Source organism: Prinia subflava, chromosome 5 (genome assembly GCF_021018805.1).
Source record: "Prinia subflava isolate CZ2003 ecotype Zambia chromosome 5, Cam_Psub_1.2, whole genome shotgun sequence".
Classification (NCBI taxonomy): Eukaryota; Metazoa; Chordata; class Aves; order Passeriformes; family Cisticolidae; genus Prinia; species Prinia subflava.
The window spans coordinates 48677040-48701715 of NC_086251.1; the positions used below are offsets into that span (position 1 = coordinate 48677040).

Below are 24676 nucleotides of genomic sequence, written 5' to 3' on the forward strand. Positions count from 1 at the left end.
CATACTTGGTTACAAAACCCAAAGAAATTAATGAAAATTCACTCCCATATTAAAAAAATCTGCATCTAAGAGTAGTCGTCAAGGGTTAGTGGATTAAACAGATAGGACTTACAACCTGTTTCTCCCTCACATGCACACCCTGAGGCTGTACAGCAACACCTAATCAACTGGAGACTTTGAACCAACTGAATTGAAGCATGACAGAAAGGGCTTCTTACAAAACTGGTGAAAAGTGACTTGTATTTCATGAACACCATATGCAACATTCAGGCGTAGGCTGTGGGAAATCCTAGTGACTTTTGGACAAGAAAAAATAGTTTTTGTGTTTTAAGGGATTAATAAGGTTTGTAAGGATAATGGTTGAAAGATGAGCACTAGCACAGAGTGGTATGCACACATGAGTGTTTCACTGGATCACAGGAATTTAGCCAGTGATGTGCATATGGTTCATCAGTCGTTTTTCTGAGGGTTTACAATTTTCCCGATGAAGAGGACAGTGTGGGTGAATTTATCCAGGATCACCAGGAGAAATGGTCTGTTGAATCTGACTCGAGGCGGGCGAGGGAAATCCCCGGATCTCCAGGTGACCTCCTTCACTATGGCCCCGGCTGCCTCAGTGCCATTCTCATGAACATTCAGCATGGCTCTGTGGATCACCTGCAGGGAACAAAGCAAACAGCCTCCAGCTGGCAATCCAGCAAGGACAGAGCCTGCCACCCTCTTCACTTGGGCCAGCCAAAGGGAGCCCTGCCTGCAGCACGGCTGAGCAGCAGCAGCTTTGGGGAAGGTCATCACCAGTTGCCACCAAGAGCCATCACACCACTCCAGCCATCCTCCCTCGCTGCTCGTGCAGAGAGTAACCCTCAAACTGCAGGCAGCCAAAGAGCACTCAAGATGACTGATGACAAGAAACTCTGGAAGCAAATAAACCTGGTAATTTAGCCGAGACTCAATTTTGTCTTTGGCAGCTTCATGTATTATTGTGAATTTACCCTGTCATCTAGCTGAAAAAAATAACTTTTTGAGAACACTAGAAGGGCAGGAATAACAGCCCTTTGCCATCTGTAGGAAGAATTAGAGGAAATTTTACCAAAGCTAATACACTACATTTAGATAATTTTGTTTAGTAACCAAAAGAACATTTAATTATATATATGTTTTCATCCTTGTCCTCCAACCATGCTTTTCTAACCTCTTGTAAGCATGTTTGGCTTCAGGTTATGAAAGATAGGGCTTTCTTTGCCTCCAGACTGGCAGCTATTGAAAATAGAGTGATGCTTCAGAGAGACTGGGATAAGCTTTTCATGGGATAATAATGTCAGGTTCCTGGGAACAGGCAAATCCTGTGGTTACTTTCACATGCTGACTTACTTTTGAAACCATCAGTCCAGGCTCCTCAGTAATCCCTGAGAGATCAGCTTGTTCCGTAAACAGATTGACCATACCCATCTGTTTGACTATATTTTTCACATCATAGGTACCAGAAATAGAAAATTTTGGAATGTGCAGATGTATTTTTCTGTAACAAATGACACAAATAGAGACAAATCATGATCTAGGCAACACTCCTCAATGGCTTCAGTATACTGACACTTCACGTTTGTTTTTCTAAATGTTTACAGCCTTCTCTCAGGGTTCAGATAGCACCTCTGATCAGGTTAGCTACTTAATGTGGAGGGTTGAACAGAACCTTCTGCCTCTGCAGTGGGGTTCAAGGAGTGGGTTGGAAGACACAGCTGTACCAACTCAGTGGCAAACAGAGCTACTACTGCCAGGCAGGAGGGCTTTTCCAAAAAGATTGCAGCTAGCTGGCCTAAGGCTGTTCAAATACACAACTGGGCCTTGGCCAGCACAGAAATAGCTGCAGTAATGGTGAATTAATCCACTTTTATACAGAATGCCCTCAACACCCTAACACCCAACTACTCCACTGCAGTTTCCCAGTGCTTGTATGAAACAAGAGTCTGTTGATCTCATCATGGAGCTAAGTAATTTTTGATTGAACCAGGAACTTAAGATGAATCCAAAGTTCAATGATCTTTTATTCACTAGCCACAGCTCTTTTTAATTTTCATTTTCCAACTAAGAAAGGAGAAGTTCATCACAGAGGAACCATTAAGTGTATAGAATTCAGTCAAATAACCTTTCCTTTAATGTTTTGTCTCAGTGACCTAAACACAAATAATCTGTACTGTGGTCACCTCTCACCTAAGCAAAAATAGCTTACCTGTCTTGGAGGGACTTTTCCCATTTAGTTACAGTTCTTTTCAAGAGGGCATCTTCTACTTGCTTCATCTTCCCTTCATCAGGCAAAACAAATAATGCTGCAACACCTCCATTGTAAGGTATCTGAACCAGCCAACAGGACAGCTCTTCATCAAAGTAATTTCTGTAGTAACCCTTTCGATACATCATGTCAACTTTTACAGTTGTTTTCTCATCCACAAAAAAATCCTCCTGTTTTGTCTGTGCTGTACTGAAGGGTTTCTCCCAATGGGCTTATGACAAAAAGAAAATTTATTCAGTAGAATACAAAGATGAATGGTCACAGTGAATAAAATAAGACCCAGTCCCACAGCCTTCCTTTCATTAGAATAAACATCCTTTTCATGTAATTGTGTGTCCTCAGGTGTTACAGAATCACATCTATTTTTTAGGTGCTTAAAGACAATTACAGACAGGTAATACTGAAAACACTTTCACTACACTAGTTTATGATCACATGACAAAATTAACCAAACTCAACAAAGATGTTTGTTTTAGAATTTCCTTAGAGCAGTTGTTTTTACTGGCAACAAATAGACATGGGCTTATAGTGATACCTTCCAGATACTGAATATGATTTTCTCTATTTAAAATATTTAAATTTTTTCTCTTTTCTTTCTCTGTAATAAGCATTAGCTTTGCACCCTTTGATGTATCTTACCTTTGAAGAAGACATAGTTAACGAGAACCATTGCAGTCAGAGGATCAAGATTTTCCACTAGTTTAACAATTTTCCCGTTTGTCTTTTCCTCAATATAACTGTTGATCTGACTCTCAGCACCAACAGAGTTATTAAAGTCAGTAGAAAAGACTTCAGATTCATAAAAGCTTTTGACATCATCCAAGAACTTCCGTAGGGGTTTTAGTGTCTCTTCTATAAAAAGGGCATTGCCCAGGCTCAGCTGGAGCTCGCTGTCTGAACGGTTCAGCATGTGGAGGAGCTGGCAAAAACCTTCATGTATTTCCTGCTCCTGAGTCTTTTTCAGGTTAAAGGCAAGCCCTTCCAAAATCTGTGTCAGTGTCACAGCCTTGGCACCAAGTGCCAGCATTGCAAAGGAAGCAGAGATGCTTATGGGTGAAAAGAAAATATTTTTGTCTGTTGCTTCAGATGCGACCAGCTTGTAAAAGGAAAATGCAAAGTCAGCATTGCTGAAAACTAGTTTGACAAAGGTTTTGTTCTTAAGTGGAGAAGCTTCTTCCCACTGAGAACTATGTCCTGGATAATATGACCCTTTAGCATCATCCTGCTTATTACGGTAGCGAGGATGCTGATGACACAGGGCAACAGTATGCAAACCAACCAGCAATAAACACAAGGAGAAAGGGGGCTTCATTTTGCTTTCAGCTGTTTCTGGAAAAGAAATAGACATGCAGAACATGTCATGGAAACTAATTAGTTCACACTGTGTCCTCCAGTAAGGTAAAATGATGCTTTCAGCACACACCTATTCTTCAAAGTCCTCCACACTTATAATTCACATATCTGATACCTGCCAGTGTTCCCTGGAAATAATATGCCTCCTGATTCACTATTTATACATATATATAGTCTAGTTCTCTTTCAAAAGAGGTAATTTAAAACTTTTAAAAGTGTATTAACTCTAATTTTAGCATATTCTTTTAAAATTTGTAAATAGCTGGAAGCTTATGACCTTTTCCCCAGAGTAACTGGCATGAGGTAGTTTTGTACTCTACTGCAGGAAGGTTGCTGCAGCTCTGTTAGCCTTACTCAATTTATCAAATAATTAGAGACTTTAAACTGTATTAAACAAAAATATGATATAAGCCGAGATCATACTATCTAGAACCAAAATTACAAAATACTCTTACAGTTTCTTCAAAGATGAAAGACTAGATCACTGATCTTTGTGGTATAAAAGTCTATAGGCATTTCTATTGTTTCCAAACAAATTTTTAACTTTATTATGTGAAGCATCTTCTTTAGTATTGGTTCTTTCTGGCTTTTTGAAATGTATTGATTTTTTTCATAAGAGATATATTCTCTATTTACATGTACAAAGGCACCACTCCCAGGCAACAACCCCCCACAAAATGAAGTGTAAGAGATCTATAGGAAAACTGAAAGGGTACTTACATTGCTACAGTCTGGTCTTGTCTGCTCATTCTTCTCTTCAGTACCATCAAACAGAGTTAATCAGAGCACTCCGTTAATCATTAATTAGTTCAAATAAAAGTTGCCAGTGAGGATGCACAACAAGGAGTAATGACATTGGATATTTTGGACAGTTTGTCCAACCCAGACAAACGCTAGCAGTGCTGGGTGATGGGGCTGCAGACAAGAGGGAATGGAGCAGAGGCTGTATCTCTGTTGCTTCCATGCTTGCAGATTGACAGGAGGAACCTGCTGCTGTGGGTGTTTGGCAAGAGAGCCCCAGCCATACCTTTCCTGGCCCGAGCTGAAGGCTGTGACTGGGTGTGAGGGACAGCCCCTGCTGGGGTCTCTCTGAGCCAGCAGCACAACCTTCAACACCATGTTTAATGGTTTGGGGAATTTTCTTCTGCAGAGAAGACTCTGTGTGATTGGGGAACAGTCTCTAAGTTTCTTAGGAGAGTAACACGTGTCATTATCACTCTAGTGAGACATTTACAATCAGTAAAGTGGTTTACTCATCGCTGTTGGCCACCACCTATGACTGAGGATCTGGGCAACTGGGGAAGAGTTTTCACCTGGCTGCTAAGAGGCAGCATTGGCTGCTAAGAGAAACGTGATCAGAAACAGACATCTTGTTTCCTCAGGTTAATCTTCTGCATCATATGCAGCTGAAATGGACACCAGGAGGACACAGAACAGGCTGCCAATTCACCTTTCATCCAGTACTAAAAACGTTCTGGCATCACTGGATATTCAGGGTTGAATACAATATATGAACAAATCAGTGAAAGAGAAACTAAGGCAGAAAATGAACCCTTTTAACAGATATGGTTGCCAACATGTCCCTCTCTGCAAGCTCACAAGCATTTGGTTTCTTAGCAGGAGCCCCAGACTATATCAGATATTGAAATGCCCTACATGAGATGTTCAATATCTCTGACTTGTGGGAAACTGCACTCAGGAAGCTGAAGGCAATGCTGGAAAGGGAACTGGACTTTCTTCCCCTAAATCTCAGATCACGGCTCTTGTCCTGTGGTGGTTTTATGTGGCTGAATAGTCAAGAAGCAAAACAGGACATACCCTTTCCATTTTGAATTCAGCAGTGTTCATCTTTTTGCATGCCAGCCTAGGGGCTGGAATACCTGATCACTTGATCTGGTTACAAGACCCTCAGACCTTTCTACTTGAGACCATCAGACCCAGGTCATCCACTTGGCTCGTATGTGGCCTGCAAGGGGTTGATGAGAAAGTGAGGGGAAAGGCAATTCACAGCTTTACTTCTGAGGATCTTCTGCTAAAAAACCAAATAAATATAACACTGCTTATGTGAAGTGTGTGGATAATTGTGTGTGAATAACCAGACATGTTTTCACCTGTCTGTGAAAGACATGTATGTAAATACACACACCTCTAAGTATTCATAGTAGTGGGAAAAGATCATCTAGTAAGTGAGGTGTGTTAATGTAATAATACATGAACAAGTCTGGCAGACTGGAAACTTGGGTTGCCCTCTGAGAACAATTCAAACAGAAGAAGAAACAAAGGCCCTAGGAATTGTTTCTGAATGTGATAACTGATTGATGAAGATGTGGAATTGTTATTAATTGTAGTCATAGCAGTGTGTCTATAGTTCTGCTAAAGAGAATCATTACCTTTGTTAAATCTGGACAGAACTGGTGGCAATAATAATTAATATGCTATGATTTGAACTGAAACAAAAGGATGAAATGCTATCTCAAATTACTTGTGATATTTTCATAACACATAAATAATATTATATGATATACAATAATATGTAAATAATATTATAACATATAAATAATTATCTCAAAACATTTTTAAAAACTTTGAAGAATTGCACATTTGGTAGATTTTGTATGCAATTGTTTTAAACATTTTTTTTCCCTAAAAGCTAGTAAAAATGAGGGTGTTCTTTTCCATCCTGACATGAAGTAATGTAAAAGGGCATTTTCTTTTCTGATGACAGATTGTCTGAGAGAGTTAATGTCTCTTAGCCTGATTATTTACAGCCCAATCCACTTATTTGTCTTAATTTTATTAATTTTATTAATTTTTAAATTTACATCTGAAAGTGATTCTCAGGTTTAAAATATTTTTACAACACTTAATATTAGAATGGAAAAAAAATCCAAATTGCACTTGTTCCTCATGCATGGAGAGCATTTTCTGAGCAGAGTGCTAATGTAGTGGAAGGACACAACACATTGCTTTCTGAAGCCTCTAATAGGGAGTCTGTCCATCTGCCCTGGGTAAACACAGGTATTTTCCAACCTTTCCTATTATAATAGCTCAATTTTCCCTCAATAGGAAAAGCCTGAGGGTGGCAGTGGTTTGGTTGAGGTGGATGGTTAAGTAGTCAAGGGGTTTTTTTATTCTCTCTCTTTGGGTTGGGCCTAAACATTCTCCACAAAAAATTCTCTCAGCCAGGTCTGTCATTGAGGAACAAATACAGGTTGCTTCACCCTTCATCATGCTCACAACATTTAATATGCAAAACTTATTCCTTTCTTCCTTGTGTCAAAAAAAAGCATTTACAATGGAAGACGAACGTATTGTGGAGGAACCTCCATACTCTCTCCTGTAAGTTCCCATTCCCAACTCTTCCCCATCTGCCTCCAACCAAGTGCCCTACATTTGCACCTTGGTCCTGCCTTTCCTTGGTCCATCAGCAATCTGGGCTCCCATAAAGAGGGGTTGCTTAGCAGGGGTTACTCCTGTGAAATACAAAACAGACACAACATGAAGTGGAAAAGCAGTGTATGCAGTGTCTTCCCAAGAAGTGTACGGTTTGTAGGCTGCATGGTGGATAAAGACACAGCTTTTAAAAAAATACCATACTGATCATTGGGAATTTGTGTCAGGAACACACGAGGACCAAGTAGTGTGCTGGTACACCTTTGGAATTTCAGCATCACTCTGCAATGTGCCTCTCCACAGACATTGCCTGTGTGTGCAGAACCATTTCTTTTTATTGCCATAGAACTTGGCTCCTATGTGCTTCGTGTGATGGTTTGTAGCTCTGGCATCAGACGTGGTAATGGAACAGCCTCCCTTTGCCCTGTCTCTGCCACAAATAACTTTTGCCTTCTTTCTGCCTACTGAGTTGTCTCTTTGAAGGCTGAAAATCTTTCACCTCCAACAGGAGCTGTGCCAGACTTTGATTAACCTTACAATTTTTTCTGAAGATCTAATAGTTCTCATTTATCCCTCTGTTATTATAGGACCAGGTGTGGATGGCCCAGAGATTTAGATGATTTGCTATGCAGTTTGCTCTTTTTTTCTTTCCCAGTAATTTCTAGTATTTAATTTGCCTCCTCTTCCACTACTGAGCTGATGTGTATATATGTACCTATCAGAATAACAAACCATCAGTCCTGTGTGACAGCAGTCAGTTCAAGTGCAGCCAAACCTACAGCTAAAACTTAGCAAGAAAATCAAAGTCCCTATCAATACAATAACAGACAGAAAGATACTATTCTTTCTGGTTTGAAAATGAGTTAGAATTTGTCTTGTCCATTCCTTTATTTTACCAGGAGATGGTGGCACAGGGCTCCTTTTCTTATAATCCCCAGCACTCGAGGCTCCATGCATAACAGTTCTACAACGATACCAGAGTAGAAGAATCACACTGAAAGGTTGGCTTCTTTCAAGGATCCCACTCATAGCTGGTATACTGAAATCATTACATTTTACCAGTAGAATTTACCCTATGGGCCTTTTTGTCTTGGTGTAAGGAGCCCTTCTTATGTAAACAACTTCTAGAATAACAAGTTCACCATAGAATAAAAGTTCTTATTTTGAAATTAAATTGTCTACCCAGAGAAATCTCTTGGTGTTAAATTAAATTTCAATTGATGTCTTACGTTCTATATTTTTGTGATGCAAACATGGCCTTAATCAAGCACTAAAAATACCCCTTATGTAGATATTTCGGAATTACACTGAAAGTTTATTGCTTCCAAAGCCAGATAGAAAGTATTAGGGCTAAACTTTGCAAAGTATTATAATTTGTTATTGTACAGCAGATTAATATTGTTGGTCTCAATGAAGAAGCAGAAGGAAGATCAACTAGCTAAATGAATATATTTAATGAAATGAAATTTATTGTATAATTCTATTGCTTAAATACCTTTTCTTAAACAAGTCTTTGAGACTCTATGATTTTAGGATTTTGAGGATTCTGACAGTTCAGAGATGGTCTAATGCAGCATATTTTAGGAATATAAATATAATCCTAAACATATTTTAGGACCTGTTCTATCTTTCAACTCCTCTGTGAGATGTTTTCTCCTGCTATGAGGTTCTTTCCTGGCTGCAACCATCTTATGTTGACCATAAGATGTAAGTTGGACTCGATAATCTCGGAGGTCTTTTCCAGCCTTAATGATTCTATGATTCTGTTTTTTCTGGTCCTGTTTTATACTGATTTTTCATTTCAAACTTCTTTCTTCATCAGAGCCTCTTTCATGTGGTCTGTTTTTCTTACATGAAACATAGTAAACAATATAGTAACTTTTCCTTTGTAAGATATTTGCTCAATTCAGACAAAGTCTTCTTCAGACCTTCAATATGAGAATCACATTGTTGTTAACAGTTTTCCAATGATAAAGAATACATTCTAGTTTAGTAACATATTTTTTTTTCTAGATGGCTTATGGAAAAGAAACTGAATGCAGAAAAAAAAGGAAAAATAAAGATTGTATAAATAAGGTTTATTCATTTGTAATAAATTCATCTCCAACACTAGAATTGAACTGAAAAGGTACTTTCAACACTGAAATTCTTTTTTACAAGAAACCACCAAAGCAATTTACAGCAACATCTGCTGAGTTTGTGTAACCAGGGTATTAGTCATATCAAGGACATTTACATGAAATGGATTAATTATAGTTTTATTTAAAATTGTTAGTCTGAGGAAAGTGCAATTACCAAATTATTTTAAATGGGTTCACTGTTATACCTGAGACTGGGAACTTAATGAACGATATTCCCAGATCAGTCTTTGGTAGCTAGCAGTTTAAAGGGAATAAATGATATAATATTATGCTGTGTTTACAGTGATGAAAGCAGTACCATGTGGGTAAGGGCAGATGTGCAGTACTCCAACAGGAATGTAGTGTGGATAGGTAAGATTTGAAGGGTGTGTTACAGGACTCAGAGAGACATAGCCCATGGTGGTCTTCATGCTTTTATGCTTTTGATAATTAGCACTTTTTCTAACTCCCACTGCAGTGAATGTTTAAAGTTTTCAAGTGAAATGCACATTTAAGAATGCTCATGTTTCTCTTGCACTTTTTCTGTGATTGGAAATCCTAGTGCCTCTGTGCTTTGGAGACATGATTTGAATGCTGGATTGGGGATCTGAGGTTTTTTCCTACCTCCAAAAACACTGTTTGAGGTTTTTTCCTACGTCCAAACTACCAAGACTCATGTCAAAGATGAGTAGCTGGGTTCTCAGAACCCCCATTCAAAACCTCCTCTGCCTGGGAACCCTCACAATCATCTGGTTTTTAAGAGCTTAGTGATTCTCTGCTTGAAATCAGTGTGAGTACAAGAAAAATACCTGCAGCTTTTGTTGCACTGAATCTACAGAAACATTTAGAGTTGGGTTAGCTTACAACCTGTCCAAATTCCCATTTCCTTGCAATAATAGCAGTGATCACAGGCTGTACAGGTGACATGGCTGTGGGGAGAGGGTGGATGTGCCCATTCAAGGCATTCCAGATACCAAGGCTGGGGCTCAAATTGCAGCTGGGAACAAGAAAGTCCAAAGTGCTGGTAGCACCTGAACAGCAGAGTTTGTGTGAGCAACTGGTGCTTCTGTAACTATCCAAATGCTCTGTGCCTTTGGCATTGTCTGCCCTCTCCTTACTGCTGAGAGGAACACACACTGCAGGAGCCCTGCAATTCCACTGTTTCATGCTTTGTAACAACACTCTACATGGACTCTGCCATGTGGCAAAGCAAACAGAGAGTTACTGACAGAAGGTATCCTATCATCAAGCACAGTCCCACTGGACCATAAACAAGGTCAGACAGAACAAACTTACAGTCTCCCACATGGCTCATAGGCTGCCAGGAGAATCTGGCACTCGGGTCTGCTGGGGCACAGCTAGGCTGTCTTCCAGGGACCCAGCCCTGTGTGTCTCTCTTCCCTCACAGGGGGTCTCACCTGAGTTGAACTCTCTCTAAGTAAGTCCTTTTCCTCATAACTTCCCATAAAGGTGTCAGAGCATAGCTCACAGACCCACAGCAGGCCATTTATGTTGGATGTTTTTTATAGTGGTCACATGCTTCATTGTAAGCTGTATTATCCCCTTCTGCTGACTGTTACTGCAGGAATTCTTGTGGGTTAGGTTATAAAGGTTACAATCTTTAGCTTATAAAGAAGGTCTAGTTTTCTTTCAGGGCTCAGTTTGGATCCAGCTGCCCTGTGGGCTGAAAGATTGCATGAGTGGGAATTGTAGAGGAATAAAAACATCTCCAGATGATTGAGAAGCACTATAAAACACATTTGTTTACCACAAATTAAATACACAGTCCAAATGAAAATTTTAGTTACTTATGTCTATCAGAATAGTGTCTTTTTTGTCTGCCTTTAATAACAGTAATAGAATGAAAAGGGTTCCCTATCACATATTAAGACAAAAAAAAGCTGCAAGGACAAATGATGTGAAGTAGACCAAGAAGGATTTTCTTGAAATTAGGAAAAAATACTCCATCTCCCCACAAAATCCTTGCAGAATTGTCCAGTTCTGTGGGAATTCCAGGCCCAGAAAATCCTCAAAACCTCGTGCATGCAGCCCCAAATACAGAAATGAATACAGGGCTCAACCTGAGACCTTGGAAAAGGCTTCCAGATCTAGACGCCATAAGAAAGAATGTGAGTTTGTAGTTTAGATAGAAACATATTAAGCTAGGTAGTGGAAAGTTTTAAGGTTTTAAAGTCTGACTATAGAAGTAGCTATAGAAATAGTAAAAGTTTAAAGGTGTAGCAAGTAGTTTTGCTTGTCATGAAAGTCTGCATTGTGGAAAGACATGTGATACAATTTAATTAGGGATTGGTGTGAAAGTAGAAACATTCTTTGTGGCAGTAGTTTATTGGCTAATTAACCTTTAAAAGACCTTGTAACCTGTGGTCTTGTGATCACTGACGACCACTGACCACAGACTTCTGACTTACATGGTGAAGACATCCTCACCCTTCATGGGATTGTAGGAGAAGAGCAATAAATCATGCATTAAAACATCTCTGTGCTCCTGTCTCTCTCATTATCCCAATACAGTTCCTAAAGAATATTATCAGAACTGTGCTAAGAGTTATGTATGAGGCATGTTCAGTGCCCAGGCGCTTTAGATCTTCATACTGTGAACTGTAGGCATTTTTCTGCTTTTAGTGTATGTTTGGTACAAGATTTATTGGTTTCCTGTCCCCTACACATTCCCTTCTTCCAGAGGGATTTAGGATGATCTCTCTTCCTACCCTCGAGCCCTGCCACAATTCAGATCAACCTGCTGGTCTGGAGCATGAAGTTGCTCAGCTGGAGGAAAACTGTAGAGAATCCCTCCAGCTTGGTAGGTAACTCCCAAACCAGTACTCAGAGGTTTCTATCCCATTTTATACTTTTGCTAGTACCAGCCATTCTTCACAGTCCAGTAGGAAAATTACCAATTGTTGTCCTGCCATCTCAAACCCAAAGGCCTGGGAGGTAGATGGGGAAGGAAGTTGCTTTGTGTGTGATTTCCCAAAGCTTTTGCTCTGTCCTTGCAACTATGGGATTTTTCCTAACTTCTTTCCCTTTAGCAACAGGCCAAAAACCTGTTTTTCTGCCACACTCTGATAAAAATCTCGTGGCTCTGATAAAAATTTCACCATCCTACCTTCTAATCAGTCATGGTGCACAGATTTATCAGGATGGGATCTCACAGGAACTGCTCCCAGCCCCTGTTGAGTTTGCATAGGCACGGCAGAGCAGGCTGCCTCACACCACAGCAAGTTTTCACTGATCTTAACTCTGTAAAGGCTGCTGCTTTGCACAGAGGTGTGGTCTCTCCCAGTCCCCTGGGGGATGCCATCTTCCTCATGAGGAGCAAGAGCTCAGGGCTTCCACTGAGTCCTTGCCCCTTGGAGCGAAGGGACTCATGCAAGGCAGCAATCCCCAAGTCCCCCTGAGGCAGAGGCACAGCTCCCCACACACCAACCCAATCCTACAAACACCAAGGGCCCCTGTACAGCACCCCTGTGTAAGGTGGGCCAAGTTTGGTGGAACAGGTCAGAGAGATCTCAGGGGTGGGGAGCTCCTTTGTTGATTTGGGGCTTGCATTACCTTTGCAGTGCTCAAAACAGACTGCCAGGGTCACAGCAGAAATGAACATTGTACATTCAGAAGCCTCATCTTCCTAGGGATGGGGACTCAACTCCACTGGCAAAGAATGTGCCCAGGATCAATATGCAATGGCATGAAAGCACTGCAGTGAGACAGAAGCTGTCAAAGTTAGCTCTCCTTGAGGTAGCAGCTGTGCAATAAATGGTTTGCTATAGAGTTTAACCCCAGTGCTCCATGGCAATAAAAGTGGGTGATCTACAGACCCACAACAGCAAGAAAGAGCTGAGACACTTCTTGAAAAGAGGTTTTACCCAAATAGGCACATAGAGGGTGTGAAGAATTGCAATTTCCATATGAGAAATGTTGCACTCATTTAACAGCTTTAAGACATATTTTACTGTTATCTACTATGTTAGTAGGAGGTATGACTGGAGGTATTTATTAGTTTTAAGAGATTTATAGAATGATACAAGAAACTGCAGTAATTCTCTCAGTCATATACTTAAATTACATTGTATATTTTATTGATCATCCACAGCTGATCAATTATTCATGAATGACATTTTTTCACAGACAATTCTTTGACAGTTTCTGCTATGCCTAATGTCATTATCTCTTAAAGTCGGCCTTGTGGAGTGCAAAGAGGCACTTAGAGTAAGAGCTACACCAGAATAAGTCTATTGTTTCAGGGATTAGTCTCCTTCTCTTTGTCAATGATTTCTTAAGATGTCCTAGCCAAAGAGTTGGAACATGTGAGAAAGAACAGGCTGATGGGGATAAACAGCAACCTAGGGAGCAAAGAGTGAGGTAAGGAGGAAAGGACTGTCACCAGCTCAGGTGAATACTGGAGAAGACACAGTAGAATGACAAGAGTTGTTACCTTGAGATAAAACTTCTGGTGAGTAACCAGAACTGGAAACAGTACAAAGCTCCTTAGCAGAGATAATTCACTTTTAAATATAACAACATACTTAAGAAAAAGTTATCTTCCATGGAAAATTCAGAATATATATTAATAAGTTGAATTGTTGTGGTGGTTTCACCCTGGTTGGATGACAAATGCCTACTAAAGTCATTCCATCACTCCTTTCCTCAATTCAAAAATGCAGAGAAAACAAAATGAAAGGTTTATGAATCGAGATAAGGATAGGGAGAGATCACAAACTGATTACTGTCACAGACAAAATAGATTAGACTTGGAGATATTATTTGAATTTATTACCAATCAAAATCAGAGCAGGATTATGAGAAATAAATCTTAAAAACACCTTTTCCCCATCTCAGGGAGGAGGGCAATAAGGCTCATGGTCAGTTTCTCACATGGTTCTGCTGCTGCCTCCTCCTCAGGGAGAGGAGTCTTTTCCCTGCTCCAGTGTGGGGTCCCTCATACAGGAGAAAGTCCTCCATGAACCTCTCCAGTGTGTCTCCTTCCAATGGGCTGCAGTTTTTTATCAACTGCTCCATTGTGGGTCCCTTCCCCAGGACGCCATCCTTCAGGCACAGGCTGCTCAGCACAGGTCCCCCACGTGGTCACAAGTCCAGGCACCCAACCTGCTCTAGAGTGGGCTCCTCTCTTCATGGGTCTGCAGGTCCTGCCAGGAGTCTGCTCCAGTGTGGGCTTCCCATGGGATCACAGCCTTCCTTTGGACATCCACCTCCTCCATGGGCTGTAGGTGGATCTCAGCTGTCCCCTGGACCTCCGTGGGCTGCATGGTGACAGCCTGCTCGCCATGGTCTGCACCACAGCCTGCAGGTGGATCTTTGCTTTGGCACATGAAGCACCTCCTCCTCTTGTTCTTCACTGACCTTTTTGTCTGCAGGGTGGTTTCTGTCATTTATTCTCAATCCGCACTCCTCTGGCCTCAATTACTTCTGTGAAATAACTTTATTCACTTCTCAAATATGTTACCACAGAGCTGTTACTATCATTCCTGATAGGCTCAGCCCTCAGCAGCAGCAGGTCCATCTTGGAGCTGGCTGGCAGTGGCTCTGTCAGATACGGGGGAAGCTTCTGCCAACTTCTTGGTGAAGTCACCCCAATAGACCCCCCACAGGCCCCTGCCACCAAAACCTTGCCATGCAAACCCAATTACTGAATTAAACACAATTACTGAACTGGGGAAAATGTTACAATTAAAAAGTGTCAGTTGATGGTGATTTTTTACAATGTTGTTTTCTTATTAATTTGGTAAGGAAATTTCTCATTTACTTATAAATATCCCTCAATCAGAGACTAGTTAGCAGCACTACCTAGCCCAAAACTGCAAATGCTGTAGCCATTATAACCCATACCCAATATCAGTATGCCAAATAACCTAGCAATTACTCCTTAGTAGGATCAACAATTTTACCCATGAAAAGTATGGTGCTAGTTCGTTTGTCAGAGATCAAAAGAATGAAAGGCCTGTTGAAATTGATGGTATGAGAAATATAGGAACCTCTGGTAAAGATTAAGGCAGTGGCTCCTGCAGCTTCAGTTCCAGCCTCATCAACTTCCAGCAAGGCCTTGTGAATTGCCTGCATAGAATAGGAGAAAACACTTTGGTTTATATATGGGGCAGGAAGCAGGAGTAAAATAAATTCTCTTCTTATGGAACATTTATGAGAGGAGTAATAAATCCAGTGTATGAAACTTCATTGTATGATAAATCTTCAACAGTTTGAAACAGGAGTAATTTCTATGCCAGGACTGAGCAAGGAGGGTCAAAAATTAGTAGGGACACACTGAAATGCATTCTCACCATTGCTGAGTAGAGTGGGATAAAAATACCCCATGTACAAGCTAGTGTGTTTTCTTAGATGGTTTGGACTTCTACAAGCAACACTTTCTCTTATATCAAGGTTAATTAAAAACTGCTATTTAAATGCTAAGATGGGGCAGTATTTGGCATCTTTGGCATTAAATATAGCTCAAATGCACATAGTCAAGTTCAGCTACTGTAAACTGGAGATTTTCTGAAAACCCTGGTAATATTAAAAATTGAGATATTAATCAACACAAATATAATTAACTCCTCGTTCGTAGTTTACATGACACAACTTCATGTAAACGTCTTCCAGTTCCAAGATGTTATTTAAAATGTTGCCCAATTTTTCTATGTATTTAATATCCAGCTTTTTAATAACAGCATTAGTGTAATAAAAAAGTGAGCTGGCAGATTCTTTGGTATAAAAGCACAATTACTGAGCTAGCCCCTACATGTCATTATGAGTTTTACTTACAATTTCAGTAGTATAAAGAGGGAAATAAAGTCTTTAAAAATCCCAGACACAACTGATCAAAACAACCAACCACCATCCCATCACCAGCTCTGTCTACTTACTTGTGAGACCTGGAGATCGTGACTGCCAGTAATTCCAGACAGATCAGCATTACCTGAGAACACTTCAGTGATGCCCATTTGCTCAAACAGGGCTTTAACATCATAAGACCCACTGATAGAAAACTTTGGTAACTGCAGATTTAATTTCCTGTTGATCAAAGAAAACAAAAGAGCAGTGAGCCCTGGCAGCCTCGTTTCAGCCAGCAGGGTGGGTAGTACGCAACTCAGAGACACTTGAAAGCATTCTTTTGATTGCAAATTTGTTTGATGGTAGCCTTTGTATTCCTTGAGCAATTTTGGCAACCTGAGAGATGCACCATCTTCTTGTATCTACATTCTCTATTCGATTTTGGGAAAACAAACCAATTTCTTCATTGTGGCTCTTTCATCCCAGTGCCACATGCGCAGCTAGTGGAGTTTTTGGCTAAAGGGTTACAGAGAGTAAGCTGACCACTAGTGGAAAGCCTAAAGTTAGGGAAAAGGAGGATAAAATCTAAGATATGGTGAAGGAAATGAATCATGTTTACACCATGAAAGAAGAGGTAGGGAGTCAAAAAGTAACCAAGCAAGTTTTAAGGCAGCTGTTACAATGCTGTGACCCCTTCTGTCAGGTCAGAGAGCCTGCAGTTTCTTAGTGATTATGCTCTTACGCTGACTCGTTTGGGGAATTGCTTAAAACTTCCCTTTATGAAATCAGGACATTATGTCCAGTAGGAGGTGATCTGAAACTGACGGTTTTTCTGAAAAACAGTGATGTGTCCTCAAATACAGCAATCCATATACTTAGAGTTACCTGGTCACAAGTTTGCTATCCCATTTACAAACAGTTTCCTTGGAGAGAGCATCTTCCACTTGCTTCATCTTTCCATCATCAGGCAGAATAAGCATTGCTCGTGCAGTGCCCTGGTAAGGCAGCTCTACCACCACGCAGGAGAGATCCTGGTCGTAGTAAATGTTTGAGGTACCATCACGGTGCATCATGTTGACTCTAACAGATGCATTTGTGTTCACAAAAAAATCATCCTCATATGTACGCAAAGGATCAAAAGACTTTTCCCAGGCAGCTAATGGGGAAAAAGAGATGCTGTTGAACTCAAATGTGAAGATCACATAGAATGGCTCATTTAAATTAGACCAGCTTTAATGCAGGACACTGGAGGTATATTGGTGGGAGAAGGGGCTCACTAAATCACTTCAACCTCCTCCCTAATACACAACAAAGCATTCTAGCTGTGCAGTAAGCTCATCATATTTTGTGTGAGCCCATCTCATTTTGCTGAAGAACAACCAAAGGCTGATAATTAGTTGAGAGTTCTTCTTCTACTGTAAGCCTGTATAATGCCTTTAATGCCATTTAAGAGCAATCGCTTAAGCATTCAGTCACAGAACCTTCTTATGCCTTTCTGCTAGGCTGTACCCCACACAAGCTGACTGCACTCAGCCTGGTGTGGAATTCATCAACAATTAAAGAGTCCCAACGTTTGAGCAAGGCTCCAGAAGCACAGGCCCTCAAGATGGTATGTCTCAGGTTTTAATGCAGAGCACCTAGAAGATCTACCATAAAACTGGGATCCCTGTGCAAAGATGTCAGTCCACCAAGTCTGACTGGCATGTACAGTCAGCAGAGAGATCTTGGACACATCTTTAGTGGGACTATGTGGATCCTTGTCTATGAAGCATCCACTAGGGTGCAACCTTTCTGTCCCCAGCTTTCAAGCAAATTGAATCAAAACCAAGAAATCGTACTTCTCAGCAATCAGATACTCTGCTTTTGACCAGATCTAATCTTGAATTAAAAGGTCCTGCACAGTTTAGCTCTAACCTGAATCGCCACTGTGGTAATAAATCATCAGAAGTTCTCTAAAAATTTTATTTGGTATCAAAGTTATCTATTGAAATATTATGTGAAGTGTCTTACCTTTAAAGTAAATATAGTTAACAAGAACCAGTACAGTACTGGGATCAAGATGAGCAACTAATTCAGGAATTTTCCCCTTGGTTTTCTCCTCTACATATTTATTGATTTGCTTTGTAGCTTCTGGTTTGTGAAAATCACTGGAGAAAAAATCTGCATCATAAAATTCTTTGGTATTTTTTAAAAATGACTCCTGTGGTTCATACCCAGTAGCTGTAAAAAGGGCATTCCCTATATTTAATGTGATATTAACATCAGTGCAGTTCAGCACTGACAAAACTTTGTGAAAACTTTCATGTACATCATGTATGCGAGTCTCAGTCAGGTTGTCAAAGCCCAGTCCTTCAAAAATCTGAGACAGAGTGGTTGATTTAGCACCAACAGCCAGCATGGCAAAGGCAGTGGAGATGCTCATGGGAGAAAAGAAAACATTTTTGTCAGCTTCTTTTGATGAAACCAGCTTATAAAATCTAAATACAAAATCTGCATAGTTAGAGCCTTTCTTGTCACAGCTATATGTTAATAAATTTTCTCTTCCATTCTGCAGATTAGTATTGTTGACTTCATGGCAAATGTCTTCAGGGCAGCAATGGGTTACAGCACATAGAACAGCAAGGAGTAAACCCAGGAACAGGAGACACTTCATCTTCTTTTCAAATTATTCTGCCACAAAATAAACAGTCATTAAATGAGCAGATGGTAATGATGTGCTCGGTAGTAAGAAATAATGAATAATTTGTTAGCATAAACGTTGCATAGTTCAACTGTAAATGTCTTATGTACATAGCATGCTTAAAGTTCTCACAGGCACAATGTCAAATTTATTTAACAAATTCAAATACAGATGAAAAAGTCAGGTATAATAAAGTCATAATATTCCATGGTAAAAGCAATAAAGCAATACTTTTTTCCATTGGCAATGAAAATATAAAGCTACAGTCCATAATTATCTTTGTTAACGATGACATTGTCTTCCCAAATCACTGTCTTCTATAAGATACATCTAAACAAACAAGTTATTACAAAGTAAGACAAGGTGTGGGTTTCAAAGACATCAAATACTCCACAGCATCTGCCCAAAAGCAATTTGATAAATGTGAGGAAATATGAGGCAGCTCACTACTCACTGGGACTGAGTAAATTCCCTCACTTTCCTCAGGGCAGCAGCACATGGACAGAGAGCTATCATGGACTATTCTGGGCTTGTTAAATTCACACCCCTGTTTACTTCATGGTACTTACTCCCATGGCCAGTTACTGGCCATGACTGGTAAGTGATTGAAGAAGGTCATCTACATGAACATCAAGGCAAAAGCCTGGAGCATCCTTTGCCATCACAGCAGTGCACAGAGAGGAGGGCACAGTGACATGTGGCAAGCAGCAGGTTTGCATGAGATAATGAGGTGCATGTTTGGAATGAAGGAATCCTCTGTTTGGGGGAGCTGCAACGAGTGTTTGCAACTTCTTAAATGGTGGTTTTCCCCTCACCATGGGTTAACATTTGTGGGATGTGGGAAGGACCTGAGTCAAAGAGGAAGAGGAGCACTCATCCCATTTGAACATCAAAGGGCACAGATTAATTCCCTTGGGGATTACAAGTTTCTTCATTATGCTTGTTCTCCTAGAGCTGACATGATATACTTCACATGAGCCGCCTGCTCTCCACACGAGCTGGAACAAGTCTCTGGTTTACTGAATTCAGTTCCCTGTAGTTCTGAGGAGGCAGCTCATATTAAATCCTCTTCAGAACTGTAAGAAGCTATCAATGAAAACAAGCTTTTTGCCCTCACATATTCAGCATGAAAACATTTTTAGAACTTTTCTACTGTCATGTGTCCTCTTCTGGTTTCCAGCCAATACAGCCTGTTTGTATCCTTTGCTTTCAGGAATGTATTTTCCCATGTCCATGGTAAAGTTCTCTTGGTCCTACATTCATTCCTAGATGTAAAAGATGGCTATATACTATCTAAAGATTCAGAGTTTCTGATGGCAGCCCAAGTTCAAGGATTCTTGGTGATTAACCAGTTGTTTTGTTTTTGTATTAATGTTCTTGTTTTCATCGCAAACATATAAGTAGCTTTGTATTCTCATATTTGCCAGGATCTGAGTGTACTGAGTCTGCCTGAGATCAGCCAGGACCCACTGCAGTGACCCACAGTAACAACTGGCAACATTAAATCTGAATTTCCTTAAAACAAAAGATGAAGTATGGTCCTAGACATGAGTACGATTCAACTATTTGCATCTCTTTTAAGCAGAATGCTGCCTCTTTTTCACAGGAAAAAAAAAAAAGAAAAGATAAAAAAAAAAGGCAAAGCCCAAACAACCCTTATGTACTGTGGAAAAAAAAGAAATATTAAAGTGCAAAAGGTGTTTCAAAAATATTTGATGTTCAACATGTCATAATCTGTTTTTCTCTAGTTATTTGAGATATTCAACACTTAAGTACTTGAGAAACAAAAAAATAATTTTACTTCCTGTGTCCATACAGAGCTTAGCCTAAATTTTAAAGAATTTCAGAAGCAAAGAGTATGATTTGGGCTTTTTTTTTTTCTGCAGCAAACTTATATTAGGCATGGCTTTGTCTTTGAATTCTGCTGTAACAGATCAGTTAAAAAACTTCTGGCATCATAACTCTCTACAGAAATCTAAAATAAGTACTTCTATCAAAAGTTAGAAAACACTGAATATTGTCATCAAGTTTTCCTCATGTACTTTTCCTTTTAGAGATGAAAATCACATTAATTTCAACATTTTGGGATTAGAAATTTCTGACACAAATATTCTTGTTAACATTTCAAAGCTGAAGATATTGTAAAGGCTTTCTTAAATCTTTTTTTAGATTTAGATTAGGAAGTACTTTTATGCAAATTGGAAATTCAGAAAATAATTCTCTTCCAGATCACATATTAGTTTGTCTATGGGAGTAAAAGGGGCAATTAAATTTAAATTGTGGCCTTCTACCCACCCCCTACACTTACCCCAGTCCTAATTAAAGAGCCTGGCCTTAGCAATTCAATTGTTGCTTTATAAATTAAGTCACCTGAAGAGTTTTTAAATTGGACCTGGTTGTTCAGTCACTAGTGGGATTAAACTAATTTTGAGTCACAGTGAAGGCTGTTTCCAACCTGAAAGGTGATTACATCAGTATTCTCTTTTAACAAGTACTTAATAAGTCCCCATGACTTCAAAGGGTTTTTTAGTTTGATTTCAGTCTAAGCATATTCCCCCAGAACAGCAGGTCCCACTGGTCCCTTGCAAGTCTGCTTGGTTAATATTTCATTGCAACATCCACACAGAACCAAATTACAAACAGACAAAGGAAATTAACCTTATATTGAAATTCCACTGACTGCAGAAGGCATCATTTCCAACTCTCTAAAAAAAATGCCTGTGTAGTACTTACAAAATCAGAAGCCCTGTTGCATTCAGTTGACCATGCTGTTCCCCACACTGTTACTAATAGTGCTTCATCATCTTCTGCTTAATTAGAGATGTTAAACATTACACAGACCCAGTAAAAATTAGAGCCAACCAGAAAAAAGGAGGAAGCAAAGCAAATATTGATGAAACAGGGTTCACAAGGATCATCTCTATTACTCAGCCAAAGAAGCTGACAGTCTTCAGCCATTTCAATAGTAGCTGGTAAATCCTTTCTGTTGCCTCTGACCATGCAGAGGAGCTTAAGTACAAATGTTGTGTGATTAGGACCCTACTGGAAACCAGGAGCTTGTGCCTGGAATCACTAGAAACAGGTGCTAACTCTTGGTGCCAGAAGTCAGATTTTCTGTGTTGTGATGAAGCACAAATGGAGCTGACAGCCACGGATCACATCAGCTTGGTGCTCTTCCAAAATCTATCCAGAGGCAAATCTTCTGCATGATCTTCAGCCTGTAAATGGATGACAAAGTATTTGCCTGTATCTTCTCACTCTGTAGCTTGATACCACTGGGGGGGTATGTGATAGATGCATTTCCATGATAGGTTTCCCACCCTGGCTGATGTGGTCCCTTCATCCACCTCAGTTCTGTGTGCATCCCAGTTGCTGCCTTGGGCAGGTGGTGGGAATTCAAGCAGCAGGCTGTTTCCTCCCACATGCTGATATTCTGCATGTGCTCACCCACTTCTCATTCTCCTTGCCCTCTCACACACTTTTAAATTGTTCAAATGGAAACAAGTGCTGTTTGTTTCTATTGTTCCTTTTCCCAATAGGAATGAAATGTTGATGGATCAAGATGACTGAATTTTTCCAGTTAACAACAAAGACCATGATTGAATGGTGACATAAAATACATTTCCTCATTAGTGATTACTCTTTTCTTTGTACTTGTTTACTCACATGTGTAATTTTGTTGTTACAAACATAGATAAACATGGAGACAGAACATAGATAAACATTGTCTGGGCACTCCCCTTATTTGTTTTCCTCTGTATTTCTTCCCCTCTTCCCCCTCCTCCATTCCCTTTTTACTTGTTCCTTCTAACTCCGGCTGTAAAGGTCACAAACACAGAGATTATTTTACTCATCAAAGCCCAGGTGAATAACAGGTCATGGTGGCCAAGGACAAACGGTATTACAAAATGGATATAAGCCTCTTGTTTTCTCTTTCATTTGTGATGCCCTGTAATTACTGTTTTGTTTTTAATAATGTTAAGCTAAACTTTAACAAGGCATTTCCTTACCATTTCATTATAGCAGCAGAAATAAGGCACTCCAGCAGTTTGAGACTAAAATGATGAGCAGGCAGACGCACTCGTGCCAGGTGTACCACGCACTGCCACGAGCCATTACAGTCCCACCTCCCTGCCGGCCACGGTTTCAGCTCCAAGACATGAAACCATGTTAGCCACCTTCATACTGGTCATTTATCTAACGAACTAGATCTTTTGCTCTACTATTTGTTTTAAAAGGAATGAAAGTACAGAACACGGAAATAACAAAGCAAATGTGTTTTATTCCTTCTGATAATTTAAACCATGACAAAGTCTGCACTGCCTGAGTCCGTGTTACTGCTGTATGGTTCATGTAGGTCAGTTTCTATACTACACCCCAGCTCACATTTTGACATCTTCAGAAGAAATAGAGTCATATATTCATTTTATGCATTTCCTAATACCTTGCAAACATCTTCCTGACAGTGTGTTTTGTTTTGAATAGAACATTCCAAGGCAGGTTTAAAGCATTCTTAATTAACCATTGGTTGGCATATATTCAATGGCAAGAGAACCACTCAACCTGTCCAGTGTTTTTGCTCTTCTTCTACACCTGAGGCAAGGAAATTAGAGTTTTTGTGTCAATTTAGCAACAATAAAACTCTTCTGGAATTATGGCTCACAAATACACAAGTCACTTCAAATATCAAAAAAATTTATACCTATCAATCTATTATGTCATAAATTGTACAAAGGCTTTTTAGTGTAAAAAATATAGACCACAAGCATATTGACAGAGCAGCAATATAAAGGAAATGGAGTATGGAATTAGGAAGGAAATGGATATTGCTTCCCCTCCATTTCCTTGCCTTGAGTTATATAATCATCTTTGGGAAGGATCAGGCACTCAGACTGCAGGAAAATTCTAAGATTGGAGATGTACACATATCTGGTGGACTGTGTTTTTTCTAGTCTGGATGAAGTATATAATGAAGAATAAAGGCACAATCTACTCATAGTGATCATGCCATGCTTTCAATACTTCTTGGAGAATCTCCTCTACTGTCCTGCCAGAAAGAAAAAATCAGTAGTTTAGAAAGGGACTGTGAAATCAGGATGAAATACAGTCTATATATAGTGAAGAAAATTTGCACAAGGAGAGGTAAGTTCTGCTTACAGAACTTTTTTCATTTGAATTGTTATTATTAATATGAACTAAGCCGAGAACAGGGACAAGAGTTTTTAAAAAATTACCAATGGCAATGACCAGTAGTGAACACTCATCATAATTTTTCAGTCAGAAACCAATTTCAGTTCCAAATTATGCACTAAATGTAGCAGGTGTGTTACATGTATGATGCATCAACTAAATGTAGCAGGTGTGTTACATGTATGATGCATCAACTAAATGTAGCAGGTGTGTTACATGTATGATGCATCAATAACTGAACCCCCTATTGTTGCTTCAGTGTGTGCAGATAGGAGGGGATGACACAGGAACCATGGTCTCCCATAAAAGGGGCAGGAGAGTAGGCAGGTTGCTCTGAGGTTGGAAGCATTTATGTAGGCCCCAGAATCTTTCAAAAGAAGGCTGATTTTTCATTATTTCTACATGTAACAGCTTTACCATGCATTTTCTTTTCAGACCTGAAGATTTCTGTAACACTAATATAAAAAATGAAAGAGTTACCAAGATTTTAATATCTGAGTGACCTCCATCTGGGATATTGTGAAAGAATAGTATGTATTCTGTTTTCTTTTCTTTCTAACCACCAAAATAGATGACAAAATAATCTTATTGACCATAAAGATCTCCAATAATATCTTTCATTGGCCAAATACTGTTCAGGATACTGAAATGATTTCAGATTAAGATGGACCACTTGATGAGAGAACTGCTGGACTGAAAATTCAGCATAGATGAGTATCTCTGAGCAGCTCAGTTTTTGCCTTGGAAACATCACTAATAGGCTTCAGTTTTCTCATCTGCAAGATAAAAATGACACATGTGACTTCCTCACTGAGGTTAGATGATGTGAAAATAAAAAATTTCTTTCAA

The 24676-nt window shown here is 39.7% G+C and overlaps 2 protein-coding genes across 2 annotated transcripts; both read right to left on the minus strand.

The window, feature by feature from the left end:
• Positions 1-450: 450 nt before the first annotated feature.
• On the minus strand, positions 451-4407 carry LOC134550622 (alpha-1-antitrypsin-like). The gene is made up of 6 exons (XM_063397355.1): positions 4361-4407; positions 4291-4292; positions 2927-3610; positions 2228-2498; positions 1372-1519; positions 451-657 (listed from the first exon to the last, which is right to left on the minus strand). The coding sequence occupies exons 1-6, from the start codon at positions 4405-4407 to the stop codon at positions 451-453; spliced, it is 1359 nt and encodes a 452-aa protein (XP_063253425.1).
• Positions 4408-13267: 8860 nt separating this feature from the next.
• Positions 13268-22094, minus strand: LOC134550623 (serine protease inhibitor 2.1-like). Its single transcript, XM_063397356.1, has 5 exons — positions 21371-22094; positions 17968-18627; positions 16843-17113; positions 16050-16197; positions 13268-15243 (listed from the first exon to the last, which is right to left on the minus strand). Exons 2-5 carry the CDS (start codon positions 18608-18610, stop codon positions 15049-15051), a joined length of 1257 nt encoding a protein of 418 aa, XP_063253426.1. The 5' UTR covers positions 18611-18627; positions 21371-22094; the 3' UTR covers positions 13268-15048.
• Between the last annotated feature and the right edge of the window lie 2582 nt (positions 22095-24676).

Bases quoted from the DNA above. Each gene is read 5' to 3' on its own strand.
- LOC134550622 (XM_063397355.1), bottom strand. From the start codon at position 4,407: ATGGTACTGAAGAGAAGAATGAGCAGACAAGACCAGACTGTAGCAAT. The intron at 2,499-2,926 runs GTAAGATACATC...TTTTGTCATAAG, and splicing joins TAACTATGTCTTCTTCAAAG to CCCATTGGGAGAAACCCTTC. The intron at 1,520-2,227 runs GTAAGCTATTTT...CATTTGTTACAG, and splicing joins GAAAAGTCCCTCCAAGACAG to AAAAATACATCTGCACATTC.
- LOC134550623 (XM_063397356.1), bottom strand. From the start codon at position 18,610: ATGAAGTGTCTCCTGTTCCTGGGTTTACTCCTTGCTGTTCTATGTGCT. The intron at 17,114-17,967 runs GTAAGACACTTC...TTTCCCCATTAG, and splicing joins TAACTATATTTACTTTAAAG to CTGCCTGGGAAAAGTCTTTT. The intron at 15,244-16,049 runs GTAAGTAGACAG...TATTCTATGCAG, and splicing joins ACGATCTCCAGGTCTCACAA to GCAATTCACAAGGCCTTGCT.